The sequence below is a fragment of the Rousettus aegyptiacus genome, unplaced genomic scaffold (assembly GCF_014176215.1).
Source record: "Rousettus aegyptiacus isolate mRouAeg1 unplaced genomic scaffold, mRouAeg1.p scaffold_m13_p_2, whole genome shotgun sequence".
NCBI classification, from domain to species: Eukaryota; Metazoa; Chordata; class Mammalia; order Chiroptera; family Pteropodidae; genus Rousettus; species Rousettus aegyptiacus.
The window spans coordinates 587,152-609,977 of record NW_023416295.1 but is presented as its reverse complement, the minus strand read 5'-3'; the positions used below and the strand labels follow the sequence as shown (position 1 = coordinate 609,977).

General features: G+C 68.2%; 2 protein-coding genes across 2 annotated transcripts; one reads left to right on the top strand and one right to left on the bottom strand.

Annotated features, from left to right (window-relative positions):
• The first annotated feature begins 1,996 nt into the window (after positions 1-1,996).
• Positions 1,997-10,508, top strand: AGXT (alanine--glyoxylate and serine--pyruvate aminotransferase). The gene is made up of 11 exons (XM_016144219.2): positions 1,997-2,246; positions 2,342-2,534; positions 3,658-3,722; positions 4,337-4,437; positions 5,229-5,299; positions 6,446-6,530; positions 7,683-7,778; positions 8,374-8,443; positions 9,292-9,387; positions 9,554-9,682; positions 10,178-10,508. Exons 1-11 carry the CDS (start codon positions 2,082-2,084, stop codon positions 10,283-10,285), a joined length of 1,179 nt encoding a protein of 392 aa, XP_015999705.2. The 5' UTR covers positions 1,997-2,081; the 3' UTR covers positions 10,286-10,508.
• A 2,908-nt stretch (positions 10,509-13,416) lies between these two features.
• Positions 13,417-22,593, bottom strand: MAB21L4 (mab-21 like 4; the record flags this gene model as incomplete). The annotated part of the gene is made up of 5 exons (XM_016144185.2): positions 13,417-13,846; positions 14,604-14,960; positions 16,009-16,162; positions 17,848-18,073; positions 21,882-22,593. Coding segments are annotated over 5 exons (1,542 nt in total), but the record flags the coding sequence as incomplete, so codon positions are not given.
• Between the last annotated feature and the right edge of the window lie 233 nt (positions 22,594-22,826).

Sequence of the window (22,826 nt, the reverse complement as noted above, 5' to 3'; positions counted from 1 at the left end):
TGGAGCACCGCGGGGCAGATGGCGTACACCTTCGCGACTCCACTCGGGTGCGGCGGACCCACCCACGGGCCACAGCAGTCGCTCGCATTTGTCCCATCAGTTGTGGAAACCAGAAGTTGAATTTTAAAAACACAGGCTCGGTTGACAGCATAGTGTGGCAGGCGGCAGCCCGTGGGTTCCCGCGGCGCCTCAGGAGCCAAGATACCTGAGGTCTATGGGGAGCTGGGCCCGGGAGGCCTGCCTGTGGGGGCAGGGGAGGCAGAGTGGGTACCAGGTCCTGGTCTGGCCTGCAGGCCCCTCACAGACCCCGTGGCTGCTGGCCAGGGCCCTGGCAAGCGGGCCGGGGTGGGCTGGCCGGTCCTGGCAGAGCCACGAGACACGGCTCCTGCCCACCTGGCCAGGTGGTCTTTATCTCCAGGATCCCAGGAGACAGAGAGCTTTACCTGGCCTGCTGTTCATGGCCACCGATGGCTCCACAGCTCCCAATCGGCTGCTGGCCTGAGGGCACGCCTCTGCCGATTGCAACAGCTCCCCTCCCTGTGACCTCAGCTCAGGACGCCTCCCTGTTTGGGAACAAAATGCATACACCTCTCTGGCTTCCTGGGCTACACCCGCCCAGCCACCCTGGGCCCAGGCTTCCCCTGCCCGCCCACATGCCGGGCAGGGCATGAAACACCACGCAGTGGACTCCTGCCCAGAAGGACAGGCAGTCAGCAGACAGCGTGACCACGTGGCATGTGGCACGGCTGAAGGGTGTCGAACTTCCTCAAGGCGAGTCGGGAGGGTTCAGCCTGAAAAGAATGACCAGGATTTACTCAAGTCGCAGGGTGTGCAAACTGGAAACCCTCAGCGATGACAAACGGCCAGGGCGTTTGGAAGGAGAACAGGAGGCCGGATGTTCACATGGCAGAGCGTGTCCTCGGGAAGACTCCGTCCTGCGTCCTCAGCTCCTGCAGGGCCCAGGTGGTTCTGTGCCCAGCACGTGGGGGCTGTCCCCTCCACCTGTTTATTCTGTGTCTTCACAGACAGAGGGCCCCACCCCTGCAGGGCTGTGAGCATCCCCAGGGGCTTAGGCCACGACTGTCCAGCCTGGCAGGGTCCCCATGCCCCCAGGATGCCACACCACTAACCCAGCCCAGCACTGAGTGCTGAAGGGGTCTCTGCTGAGCTAGCAGTCTCCGTGGAAAGTCTCCCGCTGTGTCCCAGTAGGAGGGTGCCGCCTCCTGGGTCCCCTGCAGAAGCCCAGGGCGTCAGATCCCTGAGGCAAGCGCAGGGCGTCCGGGCCCCATGGGGACTGTGAGGAGCGCGCAGGCTGCTCAGAGCACAGGGGCCTCTCTGACCCCCTGCGGCGGCGGCCCTGCTGGGCGGGGCTTGACTGCATCTGTTCTCCCCACCTGTGGACTCGGCACGCCGAGGACGCTCCCCACGCACGTGCCCGTGGCCGCGCATGTGGACGCGGAACCTCAGGGCCGCGGGCAGGAGGGGCAGAGGAGGCGCTGACTTCCGCCAGAGTCGGGAATGGCCCCGTTCTCAGCAGGCGTGAGCGCGTGTCCATACGCTCGGGGATGTGTATGTTCTCATTCGGGCCTTGCCATCAGCCGAGCCAGGATCGGCAAACTATGGCCCCTGAGCCATATCTGGCCCACAATCTGCTTTGTAAATAAAATTTTACTGGCGCACGGCCGCACGTTGGTCACTGCCCTGGCACTGCAACGGCAGGGCTGAGTATGGGCGGCCCAGACCGGACGACCTGCCAAGTCTGAAACATTTGTTCTCTGGTCCATCAGAAAAAATCTGGGGCTGGACGCCCACCCGGGGCAGCTGAGGGGAGTCGGGAAGAGGGGCCGGCAGGTGGCGGGTGGGCTGGTGGACTGTTTTTCAGGGACTGGGCTCCGAAGGCTCCTCCTCCCCCACCGAGGGTTCAACGCCCCGGCTGTCAGGCCCTGACACGCAGGCTAAGCACTGACGAGGGGTCAGGGAACCACGCTGGGCGGGCGCCGGGCAGCTGGGAGAGGCTCCGCGCGCGCTGACCTCGGCGGGCACATTTCTGAGGCTGCAGGGTGGCAGGCTGGGTGCGGACCATGGCCTCGCACCAGCTGCTGGTCTCCCCCCCGGAGGGCCTGCGCTCACCCCTGTGGGTGCCCAGCCGGCTCCTGCTGGGGCCCGGCCCCTCCAACCTGGCCCCACGGGTGCTGGCGGCTGGGGGGCTGCAGATGATCGGCCACATGCAGAAGGAGATGTACCAGGTGGGCCGTCAGGGGCGGCGGACAGTCCCCGGGGCCGCCACCTGGCTGCGGGAGGCCAGGGGCCGGGGCCTGACCTGCATGCCGCTCTCCCCCAGATCATGGAGGACATCAGGCAGGGCATCCAGTACATGTTCCAGACCAGGAACAGCCTCACGCTGGCCGTGAGCGGCTCGGGGCACGCCGCGCTCGAGACCGCCCTGCTCAACCTCCTGGAGCCCGGCGACGCCTGCCTGGTCGGGGTCAACGGCATCTGGGGGCAGCGTGCGGCTGAGGTCGCGGAGCGAATCGGTAGGGACGGGGCAGAGGGTGGGGTGCGGCCCCGAGCCATGCCCCCCCGAGGCCTCCCACCAAGGGCAGGCTGCGCAGCAGCGCCCCCCGCCAGCCAGACCCCCACCTAGGCCCTTCCCCGGCCCCTCCGGGGCCTCCCCCTGCCCGCCGGCCTGGCTGTCCGGGTGATCGAGGGACCCCAGCATTTGGGAACAGCTGTTTCTGGAGCACGTTGGGGGGCGGGGGGCACTGCAGAGAAGCCTCTGGTCTCAGCTCTCACGGCTCCCTGGGGTCGCCAGGGTCGCCTCTGCTCTGCCACGGGACACTGTTTCGGGGGCTGAAACCCTCCCTCAAAATCTCAGGCGCGGCTCCCTTTCTGGAGCTGCGGAATCCGGCGGTATAGACAGGGTTTCGCCTCCAGAGTAAAATTTCTAGAGACGAGCATCAGGCGCAGGCGTGTGCGGGCTCAGCGATCGATTGTGTCTTTGGAGAGCTCGCAGCTCCTGCAAGGTCAGAGCCACCCTGGCGCCCGGTCAATGGGCAGCCTCTGATGGCTCAAGGGGCCCCAACCCCTCGCCCTGTCCCCCAGTCCACACACTGGTTTCAGGAGGAGTCAGGGTTGGGCCGAGCCTGGGCCCCCAGGCAGACCATGACGCCCACACTCCAGGGGCGACTGCCCGCCGCTCGGCCCGGACAGACCCCTGCCCTGCCCCCACACCCGGGCCGCGGCTCTCCCCTGAGGCTCGGGTGGTCCTGGGCCTCCCCACGCCTATGCAGGGATCCGAGAGAGAGAGAGAGAGAGAGAGAGAGAGAGAGAGAGAGAGAGAGAGGACAAGGAGCTCTGGCCTCAGAGGAAGGCGAAGCCTTGCATGCCCCTCCCCCGCTCACCCCTTCACCAAACACGCAGCCCCCCAGACCACCCTCTGCTGGGGTGGCACCTGCCAAGCCGGCCTCGTACAAATGCTCGCTGACTCCCGATGTGAGGCTCAAGGGGAGCCACCTGAGGGAGGGGCAGTGGACTGAGGCCGGCCGCTGCCACCCCGGCACCCCGAAGCCCCTGCCTTCCTGCAGCCTGCTCGGCGTGGCCGCTCCTGCCCTGCGCGCTAGGGCAGGGGTAGCTCACTTCTCCCTGCCCCTCCCCCAGGTGCCCGAGTGCACAGGATGATCAAGGACCCCGGAGGCTGCTACACACTGCAGGAGGTGGAGGAGGTGGGTGGGGTCCCCGGCCCTGGGGACAGGAGGGGGCCAGCCGGCTGGGTGGGCTCAGGGCTGCAGGCTGGGGCCAGAGGCTTCCCAGCTCCAGGTGATTTGCCACGGGAAGAGTCTTCTGGTACCTGGGGGCAGGTGGGAAGCCTGATAGGGAGGCTCTGCAGGTAGGGAAACCGAGTCAGGAGCCCAGTCCCGTGGGCAGAGCCAGGGACTGGAGGCACGGGGCTGGGAGTGGGACATGCCCTGACACTCAGGGCACCAGCCCCCCCCCACCGGGCAAGGTCAGTCCCACCGGCCCAAGCCCTGGGGACTCGGTTCGCCTCATGGTGGCCCCCACAGGAGAGGCGGGAGGGAGGCCACTCTCCCTGAGTCTCTGGGACAAAGTCCTTCACTCTAATGAGCCCCCCACTCCAAGCACCCCAAGAGCCGAGATGCCCGGCCCCCCCCCAGCACTCCCGTGGGCACACGGGCCGCGGGCTGCACCGAGCGCGGGTGTGCGGGGTGCGTCCTGCCCTGCCCTCCTCAGGAAGAGCCCTTCTGGGAGGGGCGGGCCAGCCAGGGGAGGCCCCTCGCCCCCTGGCCCTGCCCACAGCTGTCACCCCCGTTCCTCCCAGGGCCTGGCCCGGCACAGGCCGGTGCTGCTGTTCCTGACCCAGGGGGAGTCGTCCAGCGGCGTGCTGCAGCCCCTCGACGGCTACGGGGAGCTCTGCCACAGGTGGCCCGTGCGGGCGGCAGCGGTCAGCCCAGGCTGCGGTGGGCGGGGGCTGCTGGCAGGTCCCTGCAGCCTGGGGGCAACACGTGAGACCGCCCTTCCCCCGCCCAGCCTCTGTCGCGGTGTGAGGAGCCTCGGGGTCCTCCTGGCCCTGTGCTGAGTCTGGGGGTGCACCGCCTTCCGAGAGCAGGGCCGGGTGTACCCACAGTGCCCACTGCCCACCAGTTGCAGTGGTCGAGGCAGGCTTGGCACTGGCCCAGCTGCCCGGGCCCCAGCCCCATATGGGCCTCCTGCCCCCACCCCTGCGTGGGCACACAGGGTCTTGGCGGAGTGGGGGGGGACACTCCCGTGGCCAGGTCTGCAGAGCTGGCAGGAGGCTGGAGGAACCGCGGCCAGGCAGGCCCGCCTCGGGCCCGAGGCCGCTGGGCACGGCTCGCTCTCTCGGACCCTGCGCTGTGGTTCCCGCGGGTCACCGGTCCCTACGTGGACCCTGTCCTCTCCGGGCTCTGGGCTCCCAGTCGGGCGGCCGTTAGCAGACAGGGAGCCCACGCAGCCCTTGGCCTGAGCCTCAGAGCTCCCAGCGCCCCCCAGGACCCCGGGTGGCCTGAGCTGGCCCTCACACAGCCTGGGGCTGGCGGGCGGGGGGCTTGGCACCCCAGAGGCCCATGCGGACACCGCTCTGCCCCACGCCCTGGCTCAGGACACAGCAGGAGGGGGCGGGCTGCCCCTGGCAGGAGCCTGGGGACCAGGGAGCTGAGGCCCCCCCCCCTTCACTCTGCTGCCCCGCCCCCCAGGTACCAGTGCTTGCTCCTGGTGGACTCTGTGGCGTCTGCGGGTGGGGTCCCCATCCACATGGACCGGCAAGGTAAGGGCGTGACCCACGCCTGGCCACCCTGGGCTCTGAGGGGGTGGCAGGCCTGCGGGAACGGTCTGTCAGGCGCCTGTCGGTCAGCGGTCATGGTCAGCCTGTTGGATCAGGGCCTGGCGGGGGCAGGGCAGGCGCATGAGCCGCTGTCTGCGCTGGGCCCCCAGCCGCGGTGGGAGGCGGTGTGAGGAGAGGCACCCCAGGCCGCGCTTGGGGAGGGAGGTGCTCTGCGCCCTCAGGGCCAGCGGGAGACGCACAGGGGCCAGGGGGCTGGCGCCCCTCTCCTCCCTGCCGCCTCAGTCTCCCCGCCAGCCTGTCACGTGGGGTGAGCGCCCCTGCCGGCCAGCTCAGAGGAGCCCTCGTGGTCAGCGACGGGAGTTATGGGCCAACGCGCGAACTGTGCTGTGAAAAGATGGTGCGGGGAGGGGCCTGGGCCGCAGCGCGGGTGGCTGGACTGTCCCCGAGGAGTCACGCTGCGCCTCGCGGTCTGGCCGACCCGCCCCCCCCCCACACACACACACTGCTCCCACGCCCGGCGCCACGTGCGCTCCGCGGGTCAGCGTGAGGCGCCCCGCTGCGGCCGGAGCGGCCGCTCTGCGGTTCTCGCGGAGTTCATGAAGACTGCACCCCTCCCCAAGACACCGGGGCCCCTGGTTTTGGGCTCTAGGCCTGCTGCACGTTGGGAGCCACCCGGGGCCACTGACGGCCTTACCAGGGGGCAGAGCTCGAGGTCAGGGCCACAACCTCACCCGGAGCCCTGGCTGTCACCCTCCGCGGTGCTTGGAACTACCAGGCGTCCGTGGGTGTTGGGGCGCAGGGCTTCAGGTGCGAGGGCGGGGCTTGGAGAGGCAGAGGAGAAGCTCGTGTCCCCCGCCACCCGGCTCCCTCCGCGCCCCCTCACAGGGTCTCCCTGCCGGACTGGACGTAGTGTCAGACCCCACGGGGCACGGCTCAGCCCTATGGGACTGTCCCCTCACTCAGACACCATGTGGATGGGATCCCCAGGTTACCCAGACTTCTGCTGGACCTGCCCAGGCCTGGGCTGCAGCGACTCCAGCCCTGGGTGGGCCCAGCCCCTACCCGACCCCCCATCCCCCCATCCCCCCACTCCCCCTCAACCCCTGAGCATGCACCTCCTCCCCACAGGCATCGACGTCTTATACTCGGGCTCCCAGAAGGTCCTGAACGCCCCTCCAGGCACCTCGCTCATCTCCTTCAGTGACAAGGCCAAGTGAGTGACCCCCAGGACTTCAGGCCAGGACTGGATGAGCAGTGAGGCCAAGGGACCCTGGGAGGCAGGGACAAAGCAAGGGAGGAAAGGGCACCTAGTGCTCAGAGACACCTCTAGAATCTCACCACCCACCCCAGGACAGGGGCCTCCCAGGACAGGGGCCTCCCAGGACAGGGGCCACCCAGGACAGGGGCCTCCCAGGACAGGGGCCTCCCAGGACAGGGCCCGCCCAGGACAGGGGCCTCCTAGGATAGGGCCCGCTCAGGACAGGGGCCTCCCAGGACAGGGGCCTCCCAGGACAGGGCCCTCTCAGGACAGGGGCCTCCCAGGACAGGGCCCGCCCAGGACAGGGTGCCAGAGCTCTGGTTCTCAGAGCAGGAGTTGGACACAGTGACGGTCAGGAGTGTGTGGCACACGGCCTAGCCAGGCTGGTGTCCAGAAGACAGTCCTCGTAGAGGCTTGTATGTGGGATACGAGGCCTGCCATTCCATCAAGCCAAGGACCAGCCCCCCACCCTGTGCCAGCCCCCCGCCTCGTGCCAGCCCCCCACTGGCTCCACCCGGCTCAGCGTCCAGGAGCTGGTGCAGGAGCCGTGCCACGGGGTGGGCTTGGGCCCCCGGTGCTCTGCTGCAACCCCAACACGTCCCCACGTCCCGTGTCCAGACCCTGAGGCAGGCCCGGGTGGGCTGCGTAGGGGACGAGGATCCGTCCTAGCGGGGGATGTCCGTGCCATTTCCCAGAATGACGCTTGGGATGAGAGAGGAGTGGCCTGGGTCTCAGTCCAGAGCTGGGCAGAAGCCTGGTCTGCTCAGGCTGATCCGGGGCTCCCCGAGGAGCTTCTTGTTACACCCAGCCTCCCAGTTTACACCCCAGGGGTGCGGCAGCCTCGGGGAGCCCTGGAGTCCCGTCCGTCACGGGGCTCGGGGAGGGCCGGCCGGGCCAGGTTCCCGAGAGGCAGGGGTGCGGGCCAGGCCCCCGAGCCAGCAGCACTGGCCCCCCGAGGGGCCCACCGCGCCCCGGGCCTGTCCTGAGGGCCCCCACCCCTCCGGCTCCCTTTTTGGCTCTCTTTTGTGAAGGAGGGGGGCCCGGCAAGGCAGCCCCACAGGCCCCCCGGCCAGACGGACGGGTGCTCAGGCTGGTTCTTCTCCTCAGAAACAAGATCTACGCGCGGAAGACGAGGCCTTTCTCCTTCTACTTGGACGTCAAGTGGCTGGCCAGCTTCTGGGGCTGCGACGGCACACCCAGGACGTGAGGACCGGCGGGGGGCTGCAGGGCGCGGGGGCCGCAGCCCCGTCGCTTCCACTCACTGGTCCCGAGCCCCCCACCGGTGCCCCCCGGCCGGGGTCTCGGGGCCAGCAGCGTGCCCACGGGAGTCCCGTGTCCCACGAGCCCCAGAGCACCCTCGGGCACTTCGGACCCAGCTATGTCTCTTCATCCCTGGGCCTCAGTTTACCCTTATTTCAAAAGAAAGGGGTGAACAGGGGCTCTCTGTGGGGTGGCTTTGGTCACAGCCCACGGCCCCTTATGTCACACGCAGGGACAAGGACAACAGGAATCGTGCCCTACCCCGTGGGCCAGTGGGTGCAGGGTGGGCTTCTCGGGGTCGCCGGGGCTCAGGGGGGCCAGGTGGGGCGGCGGGAGCCTGTCAGCCCCGTTCCGAGCCCTGGTCTCCCAGATCGAGCTGCCCTTCCATCTTTGAGTCCAAAATTCCCAGTGGAGAGCATTCGCCTGGGACGGAAGCGGCCCTGTGGTCAGAGGGCCTGGCCCGGCTGAGCCTGGGGTGCACGGGCTGCTGTCCGGGCCTCGCCCAGGGACGCTGGACGAGCCCCGCCCTGCCTTGCAGGTACCACCACACCACCTCTGTCATCGGCCTGTACGGCCTGCGAGAGGCCTTGGCACTGATTGCAGAGGAGGTGAGGGGACAGGCGGGCCGGCCCCGGCTGGGCGGGGGGCGGGGGGACAGGCGGGCTGGCCTCGGCTGGGCGGGCGGGGGGACAGGCGGGCTGGCCTCGGCTGGGCGGGTGGGGGGACAGAGCCCGGCCGGCAGACACTCAGTGAAGCCAGCAAGGGCGACCAGGTGTGCAGAAGACAGTGCGAGGGGCCAGGAAGCGAGGTCTGCAGCTGTGGTCGCCAGGGACACGACACCAGGCTTCCGCCACTGGGGCACCTTCCTGCAGCTTTTCCCAGGTCCCGGGAGGCGGGGGGAGGGGCAGCAGCCCGGCAGGGGCAGCTGGTGTGGCCTGGCAATGTCTGCACAGGACGCAGAACAGGACACATGGCCGCAGCAAGGCCCACGTTCACCATCCTGGCCTCCCCGAGAGGCCACTGCTGGCCCCTTGTCCAGAGGCCCCAAGGAAACCAGGGCTGGAGGTGGCCTCCCCTTGAGGCCACGGTGCTAGGTTGGGCCTCTGCTGTCCGCTCATGAGGCCAGCGCCCCAGGGCCGAGTGGGAGTCAAGTCACTGGCACCTGGGCTGGCCCGTGACTCGTGGGGTGGCTCTGAAGGTGGGCCAGGGGCACGGGCCACGTGGGGAAAGGAGAGGGTGGGTCCCCACGGGACACAGACAGGGGCGGCAGTGGGGGTCAGGGGCTGGCAGGACAGGAGGCCCGCCGCCAGGGGCTCCAGGGGGGCTCCCCAAGGCCTCAGCATCCAAGTCAGAAGGGGAGCCCTCCCCAGCCCGAAGCTACCCCACGGCGGGTGCCGGGAGCCCCGCCCCCTGCAGCCCCCGCGGTGTCCCCACCGGGCGCCCTCTCCCCGTGCAGGGCCTGGAGAGCAGCTGGAAGCGGCACCGGGAGACCAGCCTGTACCTGCAGCAGCGTCTGCAGGCGCTCGGGCTGCAGCTCTTCGTGAGGGATCCCGTAAGGGGGCGGGGGCTGGGGCGGGGACTGGTGGGCATTGGTGACCTCAGCCCCCTCAGCCCTTCCTCCATGCCCCGTGCCCCTCCGACACCGGGCCACCAGGCGCCAGGGCGGGCGGCGCTGGCCCCAAGCCGGCCGCTGGTGCTGAGCCGGGCCTGTCCCCCAGGCGCTCCGGCTGCCCACCGTCACCACGGTGGCGGTGCCTGCTGGCTACGACTGGAGAGACATTGTCAGCTATGTGATGGACCACTTCGCCATCGAGATCGCCGGCGGCCTCGGGCCCTCCATGGGGAAGGTGAGGGAAGGGCCGGCCACGCCGGCCTCAGAAGCTAGATGCAACCCCGCATGGGGCACGACCGTGCCCATGTCCGGCCCCAGGCTCAGGTCGGTGGTCATCAGAGGGCCCGGGGCAGCAGGGGTGTCCAGAGGGAACATCCTTCTCTGGACCACAGGATTTTGGGGAGCTGAGTCTGGACAGACTGTGTCCTACTGCCCCTTCCGCCCTAGCTGCTGAGGTCTCGGGGTGCACCCTCTACAGTGCGGTGCCCGGGTCATGCTGTGCCCACTGAGCAGACAATTCTGAGTGGCCTTTACTGGCTACCGCCCTGGGCCCCCTTCCTAAGCTCTGCGGGCTCCGCCTGGGTCTGGGGGGCTCCGTGTGGCTGCAGGAAGCTCTCACTCTCCTGGTGTACCCTGGGCGGGGGTCCCTGAGAGGGGGAAGCCGCCTGCTCTGCCCTCGGCCGGGGCGGGCGGGACCCAGGAGCCCCGCATTCGTGCTGCCCGCCCCCAGGTGCTGCGGATCGGCCTTCTGGGCTGCAACGCCACCCGGGAGAATGTGGACAGAGTGACCCACGCGCTGCAGGAGGCCCTGCAGCACTGCCCCAAGGGCAAACTGTGACCTGGCCACCCGGCCGCGCCCTCCCGGAGGGGCACGGAGGGGCTGCACCCGCAGACTCTGCGAGCCGGCGGGGGGCAAGCCGTGGGAGCCACAGGACCGGCAGCCCTTCTCCCTCCCGGAACCTCCTGGAAATGGGCCGTTTGGGCTCAGGACCCTCAGCTCCTCCCAAATCAGCTGCGGTCCCCTTGATGCTGCTCAATAAAGAACCCGCTGGTCACCTGGCCCCGCTGTGTGGGTGCGCTGCGGGAGGCTCCGGCAGGGAGGCGCCACTGCTCCCCGGCCGCACCCCTTCACGGCAGTGCACCGGGCTCCCCCAGGGCTGGGAGATGGGCATGCGGGAGCCCAGAACTCACGCCTGCAAAGCATGGTCACACATGCCGCCAGAGGCGTCCCATGGCCCACAGGGCTGATGTGTGACTTGAGTCACATGGCCAAGGACAGAACATAGCTACCGCGCACAGCGGGGACCTGAGTAGGGGTGCCCTCTTGCCCCTTCAGCCCCAGCTGCTGAGGTCCATGCAGGCCAGTGCCAGCTGCCAACATCGGGGAGAGTCTTAGCCCTGGAGCCGACAGGCCCTGGAGTGTACAGCTGAAGGTGGCCCCCAGCCCCAGCCTCCCCCTGGTCCTTGGCTTGGCTCCCTCCCTCCCTTTGTCCCCAACTCCACCCCTCACTCGAGGTCCCTCCCAGAAAGCTTCAGACCAGGCCCACCTCTGACCTACTCCTGACCAGCGCTCGCTTTGGGCAGCCACAGCCACGGCCACATTTCCGGGTCCTCACTGGGCACAGCTGTATCACTGGGGTGGGGACCGAGCAGACCAGAGGCGTCCACCCTGCGGTGCTCATGAACACCGGGAGCGGCACTAAAGGGACACCGTCACCTCGTCTGTGACTAGCACAGGAGCGGGGAAGGCCAGGGGGTCTGAAATCCAGAAGTCACAGGCGGGGCTGGGGGCTCTTCCAGAGGTGGCCAGAGCGCCCGGGGGCCGAACTCGCAGGGCCACCTTCGTCACCTTCAGGACGCCGGCCTTCGTCCTGAGACCAGCCCCGTCTCGGTTGGGCTTCCCGGGGAAGCAGACGCTGTGATGAGAATTCAAGTGCAAGTGCCAGAGGCAGATCCGTCCAGTCAATGGCACCCCCCGCCCCCATTTCCATCACCGCGGATCAGCGTCGCGGGGAAATAGGAGCCACACGGCACGTGCTCTGCTGCGTCTGCGCCCTGCACGCAGCTGTCGTCGGGGGCGCGCGGCGCGGCCGCCGCCGGGTGCCTCGCGGCCGCTATCAGGGCACACAGCGTGTGCGCCCCCGGGCGGCGCGCAGCTGCCGCCTCGTGCAGCTGTGCCGCACCACGGTCGCTCACCCTGCTGGCGGACACCTGGACGATGCCGCAGGGCGCCACCGTGCCCGAGGCGGAGACGGGCGCCCCGCACGGGCTCCGCGTGGCATGGGCCCCTTTCCTGGGCGGAGCCCTGGGCGTGCAGTCGCGGGGTCCTGCGGGAACAGGCTGCTCCATCCGCGCCCTCGCGGACGCGTGAGGGGTCGCCGGCGGCTGGCGCCGTCTTTCCTGCACGGGCTGACGCTGTCCCCGCCCCGGCTCCACAGGCGCCTCCCTGCCGGGCGATAGTGTCGCGCTCAGCGTGTGCTCAGCGGCCGCTCGTGTGTCTCCTGAGAAGCGGCGGCTCGAGTCGTCGCGCACATTGTTTGATTCTTTTCATGGCTGACTCGTGGGAGCTTCCTGAGAGGTTCTGGCTCCCGCCAGGTACAGGTGTGAGTGTTCTCTGCTCCGTGTCTTACCTGTCCTTTTTCTCAGCCATGTCTTTCAAAGAGCAGACACTTCAGACGTGGACAAGCCCTGCTTGCCCGTTTTCGCTCGTGGTCCGCGCTGTCCGTGCCCCGCCTGGCGATCACTGGCCGCTTCGTGGTCCCGCGGGCGGCCGCTGACGTTTGCTTCCGAGACGACGGCGTCAGCTTCTGCGCGCAGTCGGCCGTCCACATCGCGTCAGCTCTGTGCACCCAGCGGAAAGGGGGCCGGGGTTTGGCGTCACCCATGCTGACACGCGGTCGAGCAGACCCTGCCCTTCCCCCTGGGGCTGGCTCGGCCGCCTCGGCGCTGACCACACGAGCTCATCTGCGCTGGCCGCTCCGGTCCGCACTGCTGCCAGGTTCGGCCCCCCAACGTCAGCGCCGAACCCCAGCACACGGCAGCTTTTAACCAAGCAGCAGGGCCTGTGATTTTGTTCTCTTTAAGGCTGTTTTTCCTATCCTGGGTCCTTTGAGTTTCCATATAAATTTTAGAGTTATCTTGTCTAGAGCTTGCTGGAATTTCGATGGGAATTGCACTAAATCTGTGTTATCAAGTTAGGCACAGTGGAAATCATCAAAATATACATTTTTAATTTAAAGGTTTGAAAGACCTAAACGTTAAGTATTTTAAAAATTACCCATTTTAATGCTTCTAGTTTTCAGTGTAGAGGTCTTATACGCTTTTGTTAGATGAATTTCTGGGAGTTTGCTCTTTCTCGTGCTGTTGTAAATGGTACTTTAAATTTTTCATTTCCAGTGGCTTATTCTTGACGTAGGGAAGCTCAGCCCTCCTTTCTCTACTAACCTTGAGTCTTCTAACCTCGCTAAATTCACAAAGTCTAGTGGTTCCTTAGTAGATTCCTTAGGGTTTTCGACATAAATAATCGAATCGTCTATGAATAAGGACAGTTTTACTTCTTGTCTCCCAATATCCACTCCTCTCACTTATCTTTCCTGCCTCATTGCACAGGCGAGGACCCTGCTCCGTGGAGCCCGTGACAGGCAGCTCAGGGCCCACGGTGGCCTGGGGTCTCGTGGCGGGGACTCCTTTCTCCCCCGGGGCCCCGCACCATGCCAGGTGCTTGTTCTCTGCTGCAGAACCCCACTCTCGTCAGGGTTTTCCCGAGATGCCACGTGGTGCCCCCTGTCCCGCAGGTACCCCAGCCCACACACCTGCGGGGTAGCCCAGCTTGCTCCAGCCCCCTCAGCACTCACAGCCCCTGAGCCACGCCATAAATGGACACTCCCGGGGACGTGACACCATTTCCACCACCCATGGAGGGCACCGGGCCCCGTCTTCACGGTGGACAGGGCGAGGCGTGAGAACGGCTTCCCTGCGAAGTGTGTTAATTTATTCGGGATCTCACGTACAGTGTTTCATCGCCCCGAGCAGCACGGGATGCAGGTGGGGACGAGCCTCAAGTTCCAGGCCTCGTGCGGACACAGTTCTCAGAGTCTTAATGGCAGTACACAGGAGGATGGACACATGTCACATGAAATACACAGCCCTGGAGACGAGGCAGCTGCTCCCGGAGGCCCACTGTCCAACACCCTTAGTCTCCCACGAGGCTGTCCCCTAGACTGTCCCAGGGGACGAAGTCCCTCTGCCACCAACCACGGCCCAAGGCAGAGCCCGGGCCCTGCTGCCGAGGTCCCAGGCGGCCCGCTCAGCAGTCCTCGCGGCCCAGCGTCCTGGTCTTCTGGAAGATGGTCTGCATGGCGGACACCCGGTCCTCATCCTGGATATGGAAGACCTGGAACTGCGGGCAGACGGGACAGGGCTGTCACGGAGACGTCGGGGCCCGTCGCTGTGCGGGGCGTTTGCTCCCTGACCACCGGGCCTTCCTGCCCGCGGGCTCCCCCGGGGGGCTCCTCCTGGCAGGTGGACTCGCCCAGGCCTCTCCCCAGGCCTCCCTCACGTGCAGGTGTCCTTGGAGGGGCCTGCCACCAGGAGGCCCCGCGAGGCGCTGTGGGCACTGAGTGTGCTCGCCCCTCCTGCTACCCCGCCTGGGTGTGCCCTGGGGGGAGGGGCAGGACTGGGCTCTCTGGAAACATGGGGGTGGAGAGGAGGGGACTGGAAGGGCTGCTGGAAGCTTGGGGCTCAAGAGGGCAGCCGGCAGAGCAGCAGGCACCCTCCAACACTCAAGGGAGGGGGCGAGGGACTCCTGGGTCCAGGGTGCAGCCGGAACCGCCCCATGAGGCCTGGCAGGCCACAGCTCTTCATGAGGGTTGGAACCCGAGGTGGCTCAGGGGACAGGGAGGTCCCGGACATACTGCCCTGGTTCCCACACAGCAGCCCTGGGCCAGTGGGCCACCGGTGGGCAGGGCACTCAGGACCTGCCTGATCCCCCACCCCCACCCCCACCCCCGCCCCCGCCCCGAAAGCACATTCCACCCTGACAAACCCTCTAGCATCCGAAACCCTGACCTGGCCCAACCTTGCTCAAGCTCCCGACCCCAGCGGGGCGGTCCGGGGCCCTGTGCCCGCTGCGCCCACCTTGTCCACCTTGTGCCCACCTTGTCCAGCAGGACATCGAAATAGGCCGTGGCCCAGTAGGCGGGGTCGTCGGCGGGCAGCTGCAGGAGCGCCTTGACCCCGCTGCTGAGCCGGGGCGGGGGGCTGCGGCCCAGGTGGGTGACGTGGATGCGCAGGGCCGCCTCGGGCTGGCTGGCGAAGCGCTCCACGCGCTGGTAGAGGCCGTGCAGGTCCAGGCCGCTGCCGCGCAGCTCGTTCTGCTCCGGCCGCAGGAAGTGGGGCAGCTTGCGGGTGGCCAGACAGCAGAGCAGCACGACCAGCAGGCGGTACACGGCGCCCTGCAGCTCCGCCCAGTCCTCGGGCGCCGGGAACAGCGCGCAGGCCCACAGCAGCGCGGTCTGCGCAGACGCGGGACGTGGCGTCAGGCCCCCGCCCCCGCCCTGCGCCCCGACTCCGGCGGCCCCCACCAGCGGTTTTCCTGCGCCCGCCACGCCTCCCGGGGCGTCCCAGTGTGCACCCCAGCCCCCACAACTGCCGACGGCCTCCCGGGGCACCCAGCCTGTGCCCCAGCTTTCCTTCTCCTCCCTCGCCCCCACGCCCTCCGCAGACCCCGCCCACCCTCCCCCACAGTGCCCCGACTGCACCCCACACCAGCCACCAGGATGCTTTTCGGGGGCTCTGGGGTCCCCGCCCCCACGGAAGACCCGCTCAGAACAAGTCTGAAAGCCACAGCCGGACTCAGTTGGCTCCTTAGGGTTCCTCGCCCACCTCTGGCCCCAAGTCCCCTCGCAAGGGGCCCCTCACCTCTAATTCACTTGGGGCTCTACAGTGTGTCAGACCCCCAAGGTGGGAATGGAGCCTGAGTGGGGCGATGGGTGCCCGGAGGTCACGCGAGGTCACACGAGGACTCACGGCAGAGCATTCTGAGCAAGCTCAGGCCACCTCCCCTCACCTGCACCCGGTCCATGCAGCAGCACCCACAGCCCCCGCCCCCCGCACTGGCCGGCCCCCTGTTCTCCTCAGCACCTGGCACTGCAGAGCCCTGGGAGGGCATGGAGCTGCAGAGAAGGGGTGCGGGCTGGGCTGGACCCCCTCAGAGCGGGGCCGGCCAGTACCACTCACAGACTCCAGGCTGGAGGGTGGGGGCCTTGGGGCGGGGGGCTCCCAGGGTAATACAGGCTGGTGAGAGCTGGTTCTGTGCAACCCACCCCCAAGGTCAGAATGAGGCGCACGCGGCGGGTCTGGGAGGCCCCCGGGGTCGCCAGCCCTGGGATGAGGAGGGCAGGCCTGAGGCCACAGTCTCCTGGGGACGCGGGTGAGGCCTCAGAGCCCTCTGACATGAGCTCGCTCCAGGCCGTCCACCGGTCAGAGCTGGCCCAAACTGGGCCCCTTGGGAGCAGACGTGGGCCCAGTGGGGTGGGAGCGGGTCCCGTGGCCCCCACGTACCTGCAGGTGGCTGAAGGTCAGGCCGGGGCTCCGGCCACCATCACACCAGCTCTCGTGGTTGACACGGTCCAGGATGGAGAGGCTGTCCAGCCGGTGGCCCGGGAGGGTGCCCAGCGCACTGAGCAGCCTGGCGAGCAGATGGTCCGTGGAGACCCTGGGGTGCAGAGACACACCGCCGCGCTCAGCGTCTGCCTGGCTGGGCATCTGCGGGCACCCTGCGTCCACTGCTGAGCCCCAGAAAGGAGGCCGTGGCTCCTATGGCCACCCCGGGCAGTGAGCCCCTCAGGCTCTGGACAGCCCAGGCACGTGAAGGTCTGTCACCGTGAAACGCCTGGTTTCCGCTTAGACGCCCAGGCCCCAGGGCACGGGGGACAGGGGTGCCTCCAGGCCAGCTGGCCCTTTTGTGAGGACAGGAAGGTGCCACTCTCCCCAGCCAAAGGTGGAGCAGGAGCTCCTGGTCCCCGGCAGGGGTACGGGTGGAGCCACCCCAGCCTGGCGTGGGGCGACATCTCTGCTCTGTGTGCCATTCTGGAAGCCAGCCTCCAGCCTGCAGCTGCAGACCACCAAGGGGCTCCGAATCTCGGCCCCCAGCAGTGCCCACAGCGCAAGGCAGTGCACCCCGCGGGCAGTGCTCCCCGCGGGCACTGTGTGCTTGCTGAGTGACCGAAGGGAGACCTGGGGACAGTGCCCTCGGGGGCCCCACGCTCTGTGTGGCCTTAGCACCGGACAGTCAGCTGCCCACACACCAATTCCTTGGCGGATGGGCACAGAAAGGCCGTTCCCATTTACCTGCAAAAAAAGAGTCTGCCCAGCCCAGCCCGACCCTGTCTCCTGCCTGGCAGCCACCCCCGCCTTGAACACAGACCTGCTCCGTGTGAAGGCGAGTCAGACGTGTGGGCGTGGGTGCTCAGGCACTCTGCCGAGACGTCCTTGCAGTGGACAGCCCCAGAGGGGCATAACCGGCTTTCCGAATATCACCAACTCTTAAGAATCAATTCAACTACAGGGCTACCCTGCACCTCAACACAGTGTCACTCCTGGAGCGTCACCCGGGCGCGAGAGCTGGCAGGGGAGTCCCCTGGCCAGACCCAGGCACGTGAAGGCCTTGCATGAAGAGCGTCACATCTGGACAGGGCTCACGGGCCCCTGGTGTGGGGTGTCTGGGGGTGCTCACCTCCGCCCTGCGCCCCTCCCTCCTCCTCCCGCTTACAGAAATCCTTGAGCCTCCCCTTCCGTGAAGATGCCCCACCCTCGCCTCTCAAGCTGCTGGGGCAGAGACTGGGGACCCCAGGAGGGGCTGCTGGGGCTCCTGGGCCAGGCAGGGGAGGGGGCATCTGCAGCTAAAGACTGCGAGTGGAGGACTCCAGGGAGAGGGGACCCCAACCTGGAGAGCAGCCCAGACGGAGACCTGAGTGGAGTCCCAGTCCTCACCCTCACTATTGGCGGGGGGAGGGCCTCCCCTCAGCTCTAGGAATCTGCTGAGGCCCTGGACAAGTCACTGGCCCCTGCTGCTGACCCCCCACTTCCCGAAGCAAAGTGGCTGGGCTGGTAATGAAGGGTCCCACCAGGGTGGCCTTCCCCATGATGGGCCAGGCGCTGGCCGGTCCACGCCCTTAGCAGGAGGCAGAGGGCACAGCTCCACCCCCCAGAGCTCCGAGAGAGGGTGCTGGCAGCAGGGAGCGGGCATTCTGGCCAGGTTCCAAAGTCCCCTGAGGCCTCGGTGACCTCAGCTCAGATGCCCATGGGGCAAGCGGGAGGGGAGCCCTGTAGATTCTCCCTCCTGGAGTGTGGGCGCGTTGGGCGGCACCCCTTCCCGCCAGTGCCCCGGGGTCACCCTACCTCCAGAGCTGGGCGCTCGCTGGTACGAGGGCCACCCCTTGGCCCATGATCCTCTTCAGGCTGCCTTCAGGGAAGCCAGGCGTCAGCTGGGCCCTGTCCAGGGCCGGCACTGGGCACCTGCTGGGCACCACGGGCACCACGTGGAAGCAGATTGTCCTCCAGCCTCCGGACACGAGCAGGGACAGGCTGAGCTCCTCCTCCCTCAGGCTGCCCACCGTCAGAGAGCCTGCAACGGCCCACCCGCCATGCTGGGCCCCGTCTGTGCCCGATACGGGGCGGGGGGGGGGCTGCCACTGTGGCCGCTGGCCTCACAGCCCCCCTGCAGCCCCTCGCCCTCCCCCCACCCCACAGCCCCTCGCCCCACCCCCGCCCGCAGCCCCTCGCCCTCCCCGCCCCCCTGCAGCCCTCGCCCCACCCCCGCCCGCAGCCCCTTGCCCTCCCCCCACCCCGCAGCCCCTTGCCCCCCCCCACCCCGCAATTCCCCGCCCTCCGCTCGACACCAGTGTCCGTCTGGAACCCAGCACACGCCCACACAGCTGTTTCGGGCAGAACGGTGCCCCCAAATTCACGTGTGGAAGCCCAGACCCTAGCACCTCAGAGCGCCGTGTTTGGGGACGGGGTCGCCCCAGGGGCGGTAAGGCAGTGGGGCCTTCGGGGCTGGCGCTGAGCTGCCGAGGAGGGGGCTGGCGAAGAGCCAGCAGGATTCCGGCCCAGAGAAGAGGCCCTGAGGACGCGGTGACAGGGTCGTCACACCAGGGACGCCACAGACAGAGGCCCCTGAGAGACCACCCTGCCCGGCCGGGAGCCGTGGGGGTGCGGCTCTGTCGCAGAAGCTGCCCGCCCAGCCCGGGCGCCCTCCGCGCAGCCGGCCACAAGCAGCGCGGACCGGTCAGCAGGGCGGTGCACAGCCCCCCGGGACGGCAGCAGCTGCACCCCGGCTTTCCTTCAGGCGCCCAGGTCAGAGACGTCCTTGTCATCCCGTCACTCAACTCCGCACCCCAGCACCCCGTCTGCTGGCCACAGCTCCCAGGCCTCCTGAGCCCGGCCCCCGTGACCGGTCCCTGTGACCTGCTCCCTGCTGCCCAGACCCCTCTGCTGCAGGACGGGCAGCAGCCGCCCGGCTGGCCCAGAAGAGGCGTCCAAGAAGAGCAGCTGTGCCCTGGGGGGGAGGGGGTCTTCACCAGTGGTGCCTGGGGACACGCCCTCCCCCAGCTCCCGACGCCCCAGGCAGCTCCCTGCTGGGGAAGTCGGGGAGCGTGCTAACTCTTCTCTCTGAGTGGCTGGTGTGCCAGGCTGCACCCCAATGCTGAGTCACCCCCAGTGCCTCCTTGGTCTTCAGGAAATGGCTTGGGGTGTGTGACTTTGCGCCCCGGCACCCCTGTCCTGGGCCCGCGTCCCCCAGATGCTGACCAGGCGAGAGCCCCCTGCAGAAGACAGTCTTTGCCGCTGGGACACTTTGCCCGGTGTTGCAAGAGGCGGGTCCCACCCATCCAGCAGCCAGAGCCAGTGACAGAGGCTGGGGCTGCCACCGCCGGCCCCTGGGGGCAGCCTCTGCGGGCGCCGGAGTCCAGGAGGGGTGGGCCGACCTGGGCTCCTGATCACATCTGCTGGCTCCCGCCCGCCGCCCTGAGGGTCCCTGGTGTCCAGCTCAGACACCCCTCACAGGAGGCCAGTGGGGCGCAACAGGCTTGGTGCCCAGCGCCCGGAAGGCCCCGCCCAGAAGGCTGACAGGGGACAAGCCTGGCTCCCTGGATTCCACTCAGCACCCTGGGCGACAGTGGGGTGCAGCCCAGGGCCCACTCTCCTAACACAGAGCCCCCATGGGTCATGGGGCTGAGGACCGGGGAGGTGGGGGCGCCAGCAACCCCTGGCTTCCTCCCTCAATTATCCCTCCCCTCAAGAAAAAAACTCACACCAGAGGGAGTGAGGAGGGTGAGCTGAGCATGCCGGGGGCGCCCGCACCACGCCCTGCCCAACGCCGGCCCAGCACTGACCTCCCACCCCAGCCAGCCCGGCAAGGTTGCCGGGTCAGAGGTCAGGAGCCCGACCAGCTGGGGCTCAGACAGCCTGTCCCAAAGGGCGTCCCCAGCATGCGCCTTGGGGAAAGCTCTCCGTGGCATGTGAGGGTGGGAGCCACGCTCCTGGGGGTCCAACCCCCATATGCAGACCCCTGTCCCCAGTCCCCTGCAGGGCGCCTCCTGGGACCCAGCCCAGGGCAGGTCCTGTCCCTGCCACCCGGGCCACTCCACCCCCCAAATGTGCCTCGGTTTTCCCATCAGGTGATGGGAGAAAGGGGCTCGGTGACCCCAGCTCCTCCCAGTCAGAGGCTCCTGCAGGGCAAAGCTGGGCAGCTCTCATTTCCCTTCTGTCACTGGTCACACATTTGTCCACGGAATGGTGGCTTGGCCAGCCCCGTACCCCTACCCCTACCCCCCCGGCTGCCCCGGTGCTCCCCACCCCGGTCTGGCCTGGTCTCACCGGTTCCTGGGGTGGGTGGGGCGGCCTGAACCCTGTCACCTGGGGCGGCGCACTTCCTTGAGAGAAGTGTCAGGGAGCTATGCCTGGAATCCTCAGCTCTGGCCGGCAGCCCTGGGCGCGGCCGCTCTCTTGGCCGGAAACTGAGGGCCTTGGGGACCTGGGGAAGGTGGGGACAGACAGAGCAGCCTGCATGAGCTCGAGGGACTGGGCAGAGCCTTGTGCCCACCAGCTGGTGGGTCTGTCTCTGGAGGGGCAGAGGGCCTGCAGGTGACAGGGACGGGCGGGGAAAGGGCCCTGCTGAGCCCGGCGGTAGCTGGCAGGCTGGGAGGATCCGTAAGGTGTCCCGGCCTCCTGGGAGGGCGATGTTCGTCATCGCCCCGGAGATAGGGGTCACCTGCGCCGGTCACCAGGCAGGGCTGGGGCTGGACCAGAGTCGTAAGCCGCCCCTCCTGTGTTACAAGTCTGTCCAGAAACCAGGCACCCTCTGAAGCCTCCATGTCGGCACACGGGCGGCGCCGGCTTCCCCCGGACCCACGGGAGCGCTGGGGAGGAAAGGCTGGTCCTGCAGGCCCAGGTGGCTGAGGCCCCCGTGCCACGAGGTGGGCCGAGACTGGCCACGCAGCCGGACCTGGGCTCCGCATGCTGCGCGGCCCGGGGCAGGCTGCTGTCCTGCGGCGGGCTGACCATCCGCACTCACCAGCCACGCGGCAGAGCGAGAGCAGGTCACTCTGTTTTGGGCCCCCGTGCGGGCCAGCCCGGCCTGGCGTCTTTTCCCTGATCCCGAGGAGGACGGGCTCCCCGCCTGGGTCTCCACTGGCCTGGGCCCTGCGTGGGCTGTGCCCCTCCCCCCCCTCCCGCCAGGCCCTCGAGGTCCAGGCAGCCCCAGCCGGAGGAGGCCCTGGACTCCAGCCCTGCCCATCCTGGGGCTCAGTACCCTCCAGATCACACCAACAACGCCCCAGAGGAGAAACTGAGGCCACACCCCTGGCTCTCCTGCAAGTCGCTGCCACAGAGCCCGCTCGGGGCCCAAGACACCAGGCAGCAGCTGGACTGTAAGTCGAAACAGACCTGTGTGCGCATGTGTGTGTGCTCACCCCCACGTTCACGTGTGCACACTCACGCAGGCACACGCATGCACACAGGCCTTCCAACGCAGTGGGCGTAGGGACTGTCACATCCAGCTGCGACTGATCACAGAGCCGCCTGCCGAGCACCGTGTCAGGACCCTCATCCCGCAGATCGACCGGAAAGCGACACGCCGGTCAGTTTCCAGCCACTTAAGAAGTAACATCCATTAAAGCGTTACTACCGAGGTCGCCATGAAAAGGTCAATGACGCGAAACGCATTTTCCTAGAACTAGAGGAGCCTCAGAGCGACATCCCCCACCCACGTGCCCCTGACATGCACACAGCACTGCACACGCATGCGCCCCGCACCGCCGCCCCCCACGCGTGCGCCCCGCCCCGCCGCCCCCCACGCATGCGCCCCGCCCCGCCGCCCCCCACGCATGCGCCCAGCCCCGCCGCCCCCCACGCGTGCGCAGTGCACCCACTACCTGGCGCGATGAGGCCGTGATGCTTGCAGTGCACGATGGCAGCCACCAGAAGGTCCTTGAGGACGCGCAGGACCTTGCTGGGCACAATGTGGCCAGAGCACTGGGTGCTGCCGTCCGAGCAGGGGTCGAAGACATCGTCAGCCATCCAGGGCTCCAGGCCGACCCCGTCCCTGGGGACTCCCAGGCGGCAGGTCACAGGGCCATCGCCCGGCCCCGTCCCCTCGGCCCCTGGCTCCTCCCCTTGCTCCTCGACCAGCAGGGCTTCGGCCGCCACCCTCAGCGGCACCTCCACGTCCAGCGGGCCGTCGGAGGAGCGCAGGGCGAACTGGAAGGCGCCCAGGTCCCGGGAGTAGTCCACGAGGAAGCGGGGGTCGCGCGCGTGCGCCTGCTCCAGCACCGTGAGCAGCACGTTCTCCGCCCGCTGGTAGTCCCGCGCCCGGGGCGCTGCCCGCGAGCCCAGGGCCCGCAGGTAGTGGTGCCACGGGGCCACCTGCACGGCCATGGCGGCCGCGGCGAGGGGCAGCACTTGCCGACGCTCCAAGGCGGCGCCGCGGCCGGCGGGAGGGAGCGAGGGAGGCAGCAGCTGGGCCCGGGGCGCAGATCCCCAGGTGCGGCGCCAGCTCCCCAAGAGCGGAACTCGGGAGAGACTGCTGCAGCCGGGTAAATACCTGGCCAGTAAATACCTGGCCGGGGACCAAGCCTTTGAAGTGGGAGTGAGTCAGTTAGCAAGAAGCAGGAATGTCACAGGAGGGGGTGGTGCCACCAGGCTCCTCCCCCGTGTCCCACACACTCTGCCTCTTGGCCCTGGGCACAGGGCCCCGCCCCAGCAGGCCGCCCTCCTCCCGTCCTGCTGTCCCTGGTGCTGGGGGCCTGCCTCAGGCGGTCCCCCCACTGCTGTACCCCAGCAGCAGCTGCCTGTGCCATCGGGGCGCCCCGCCCAACTCG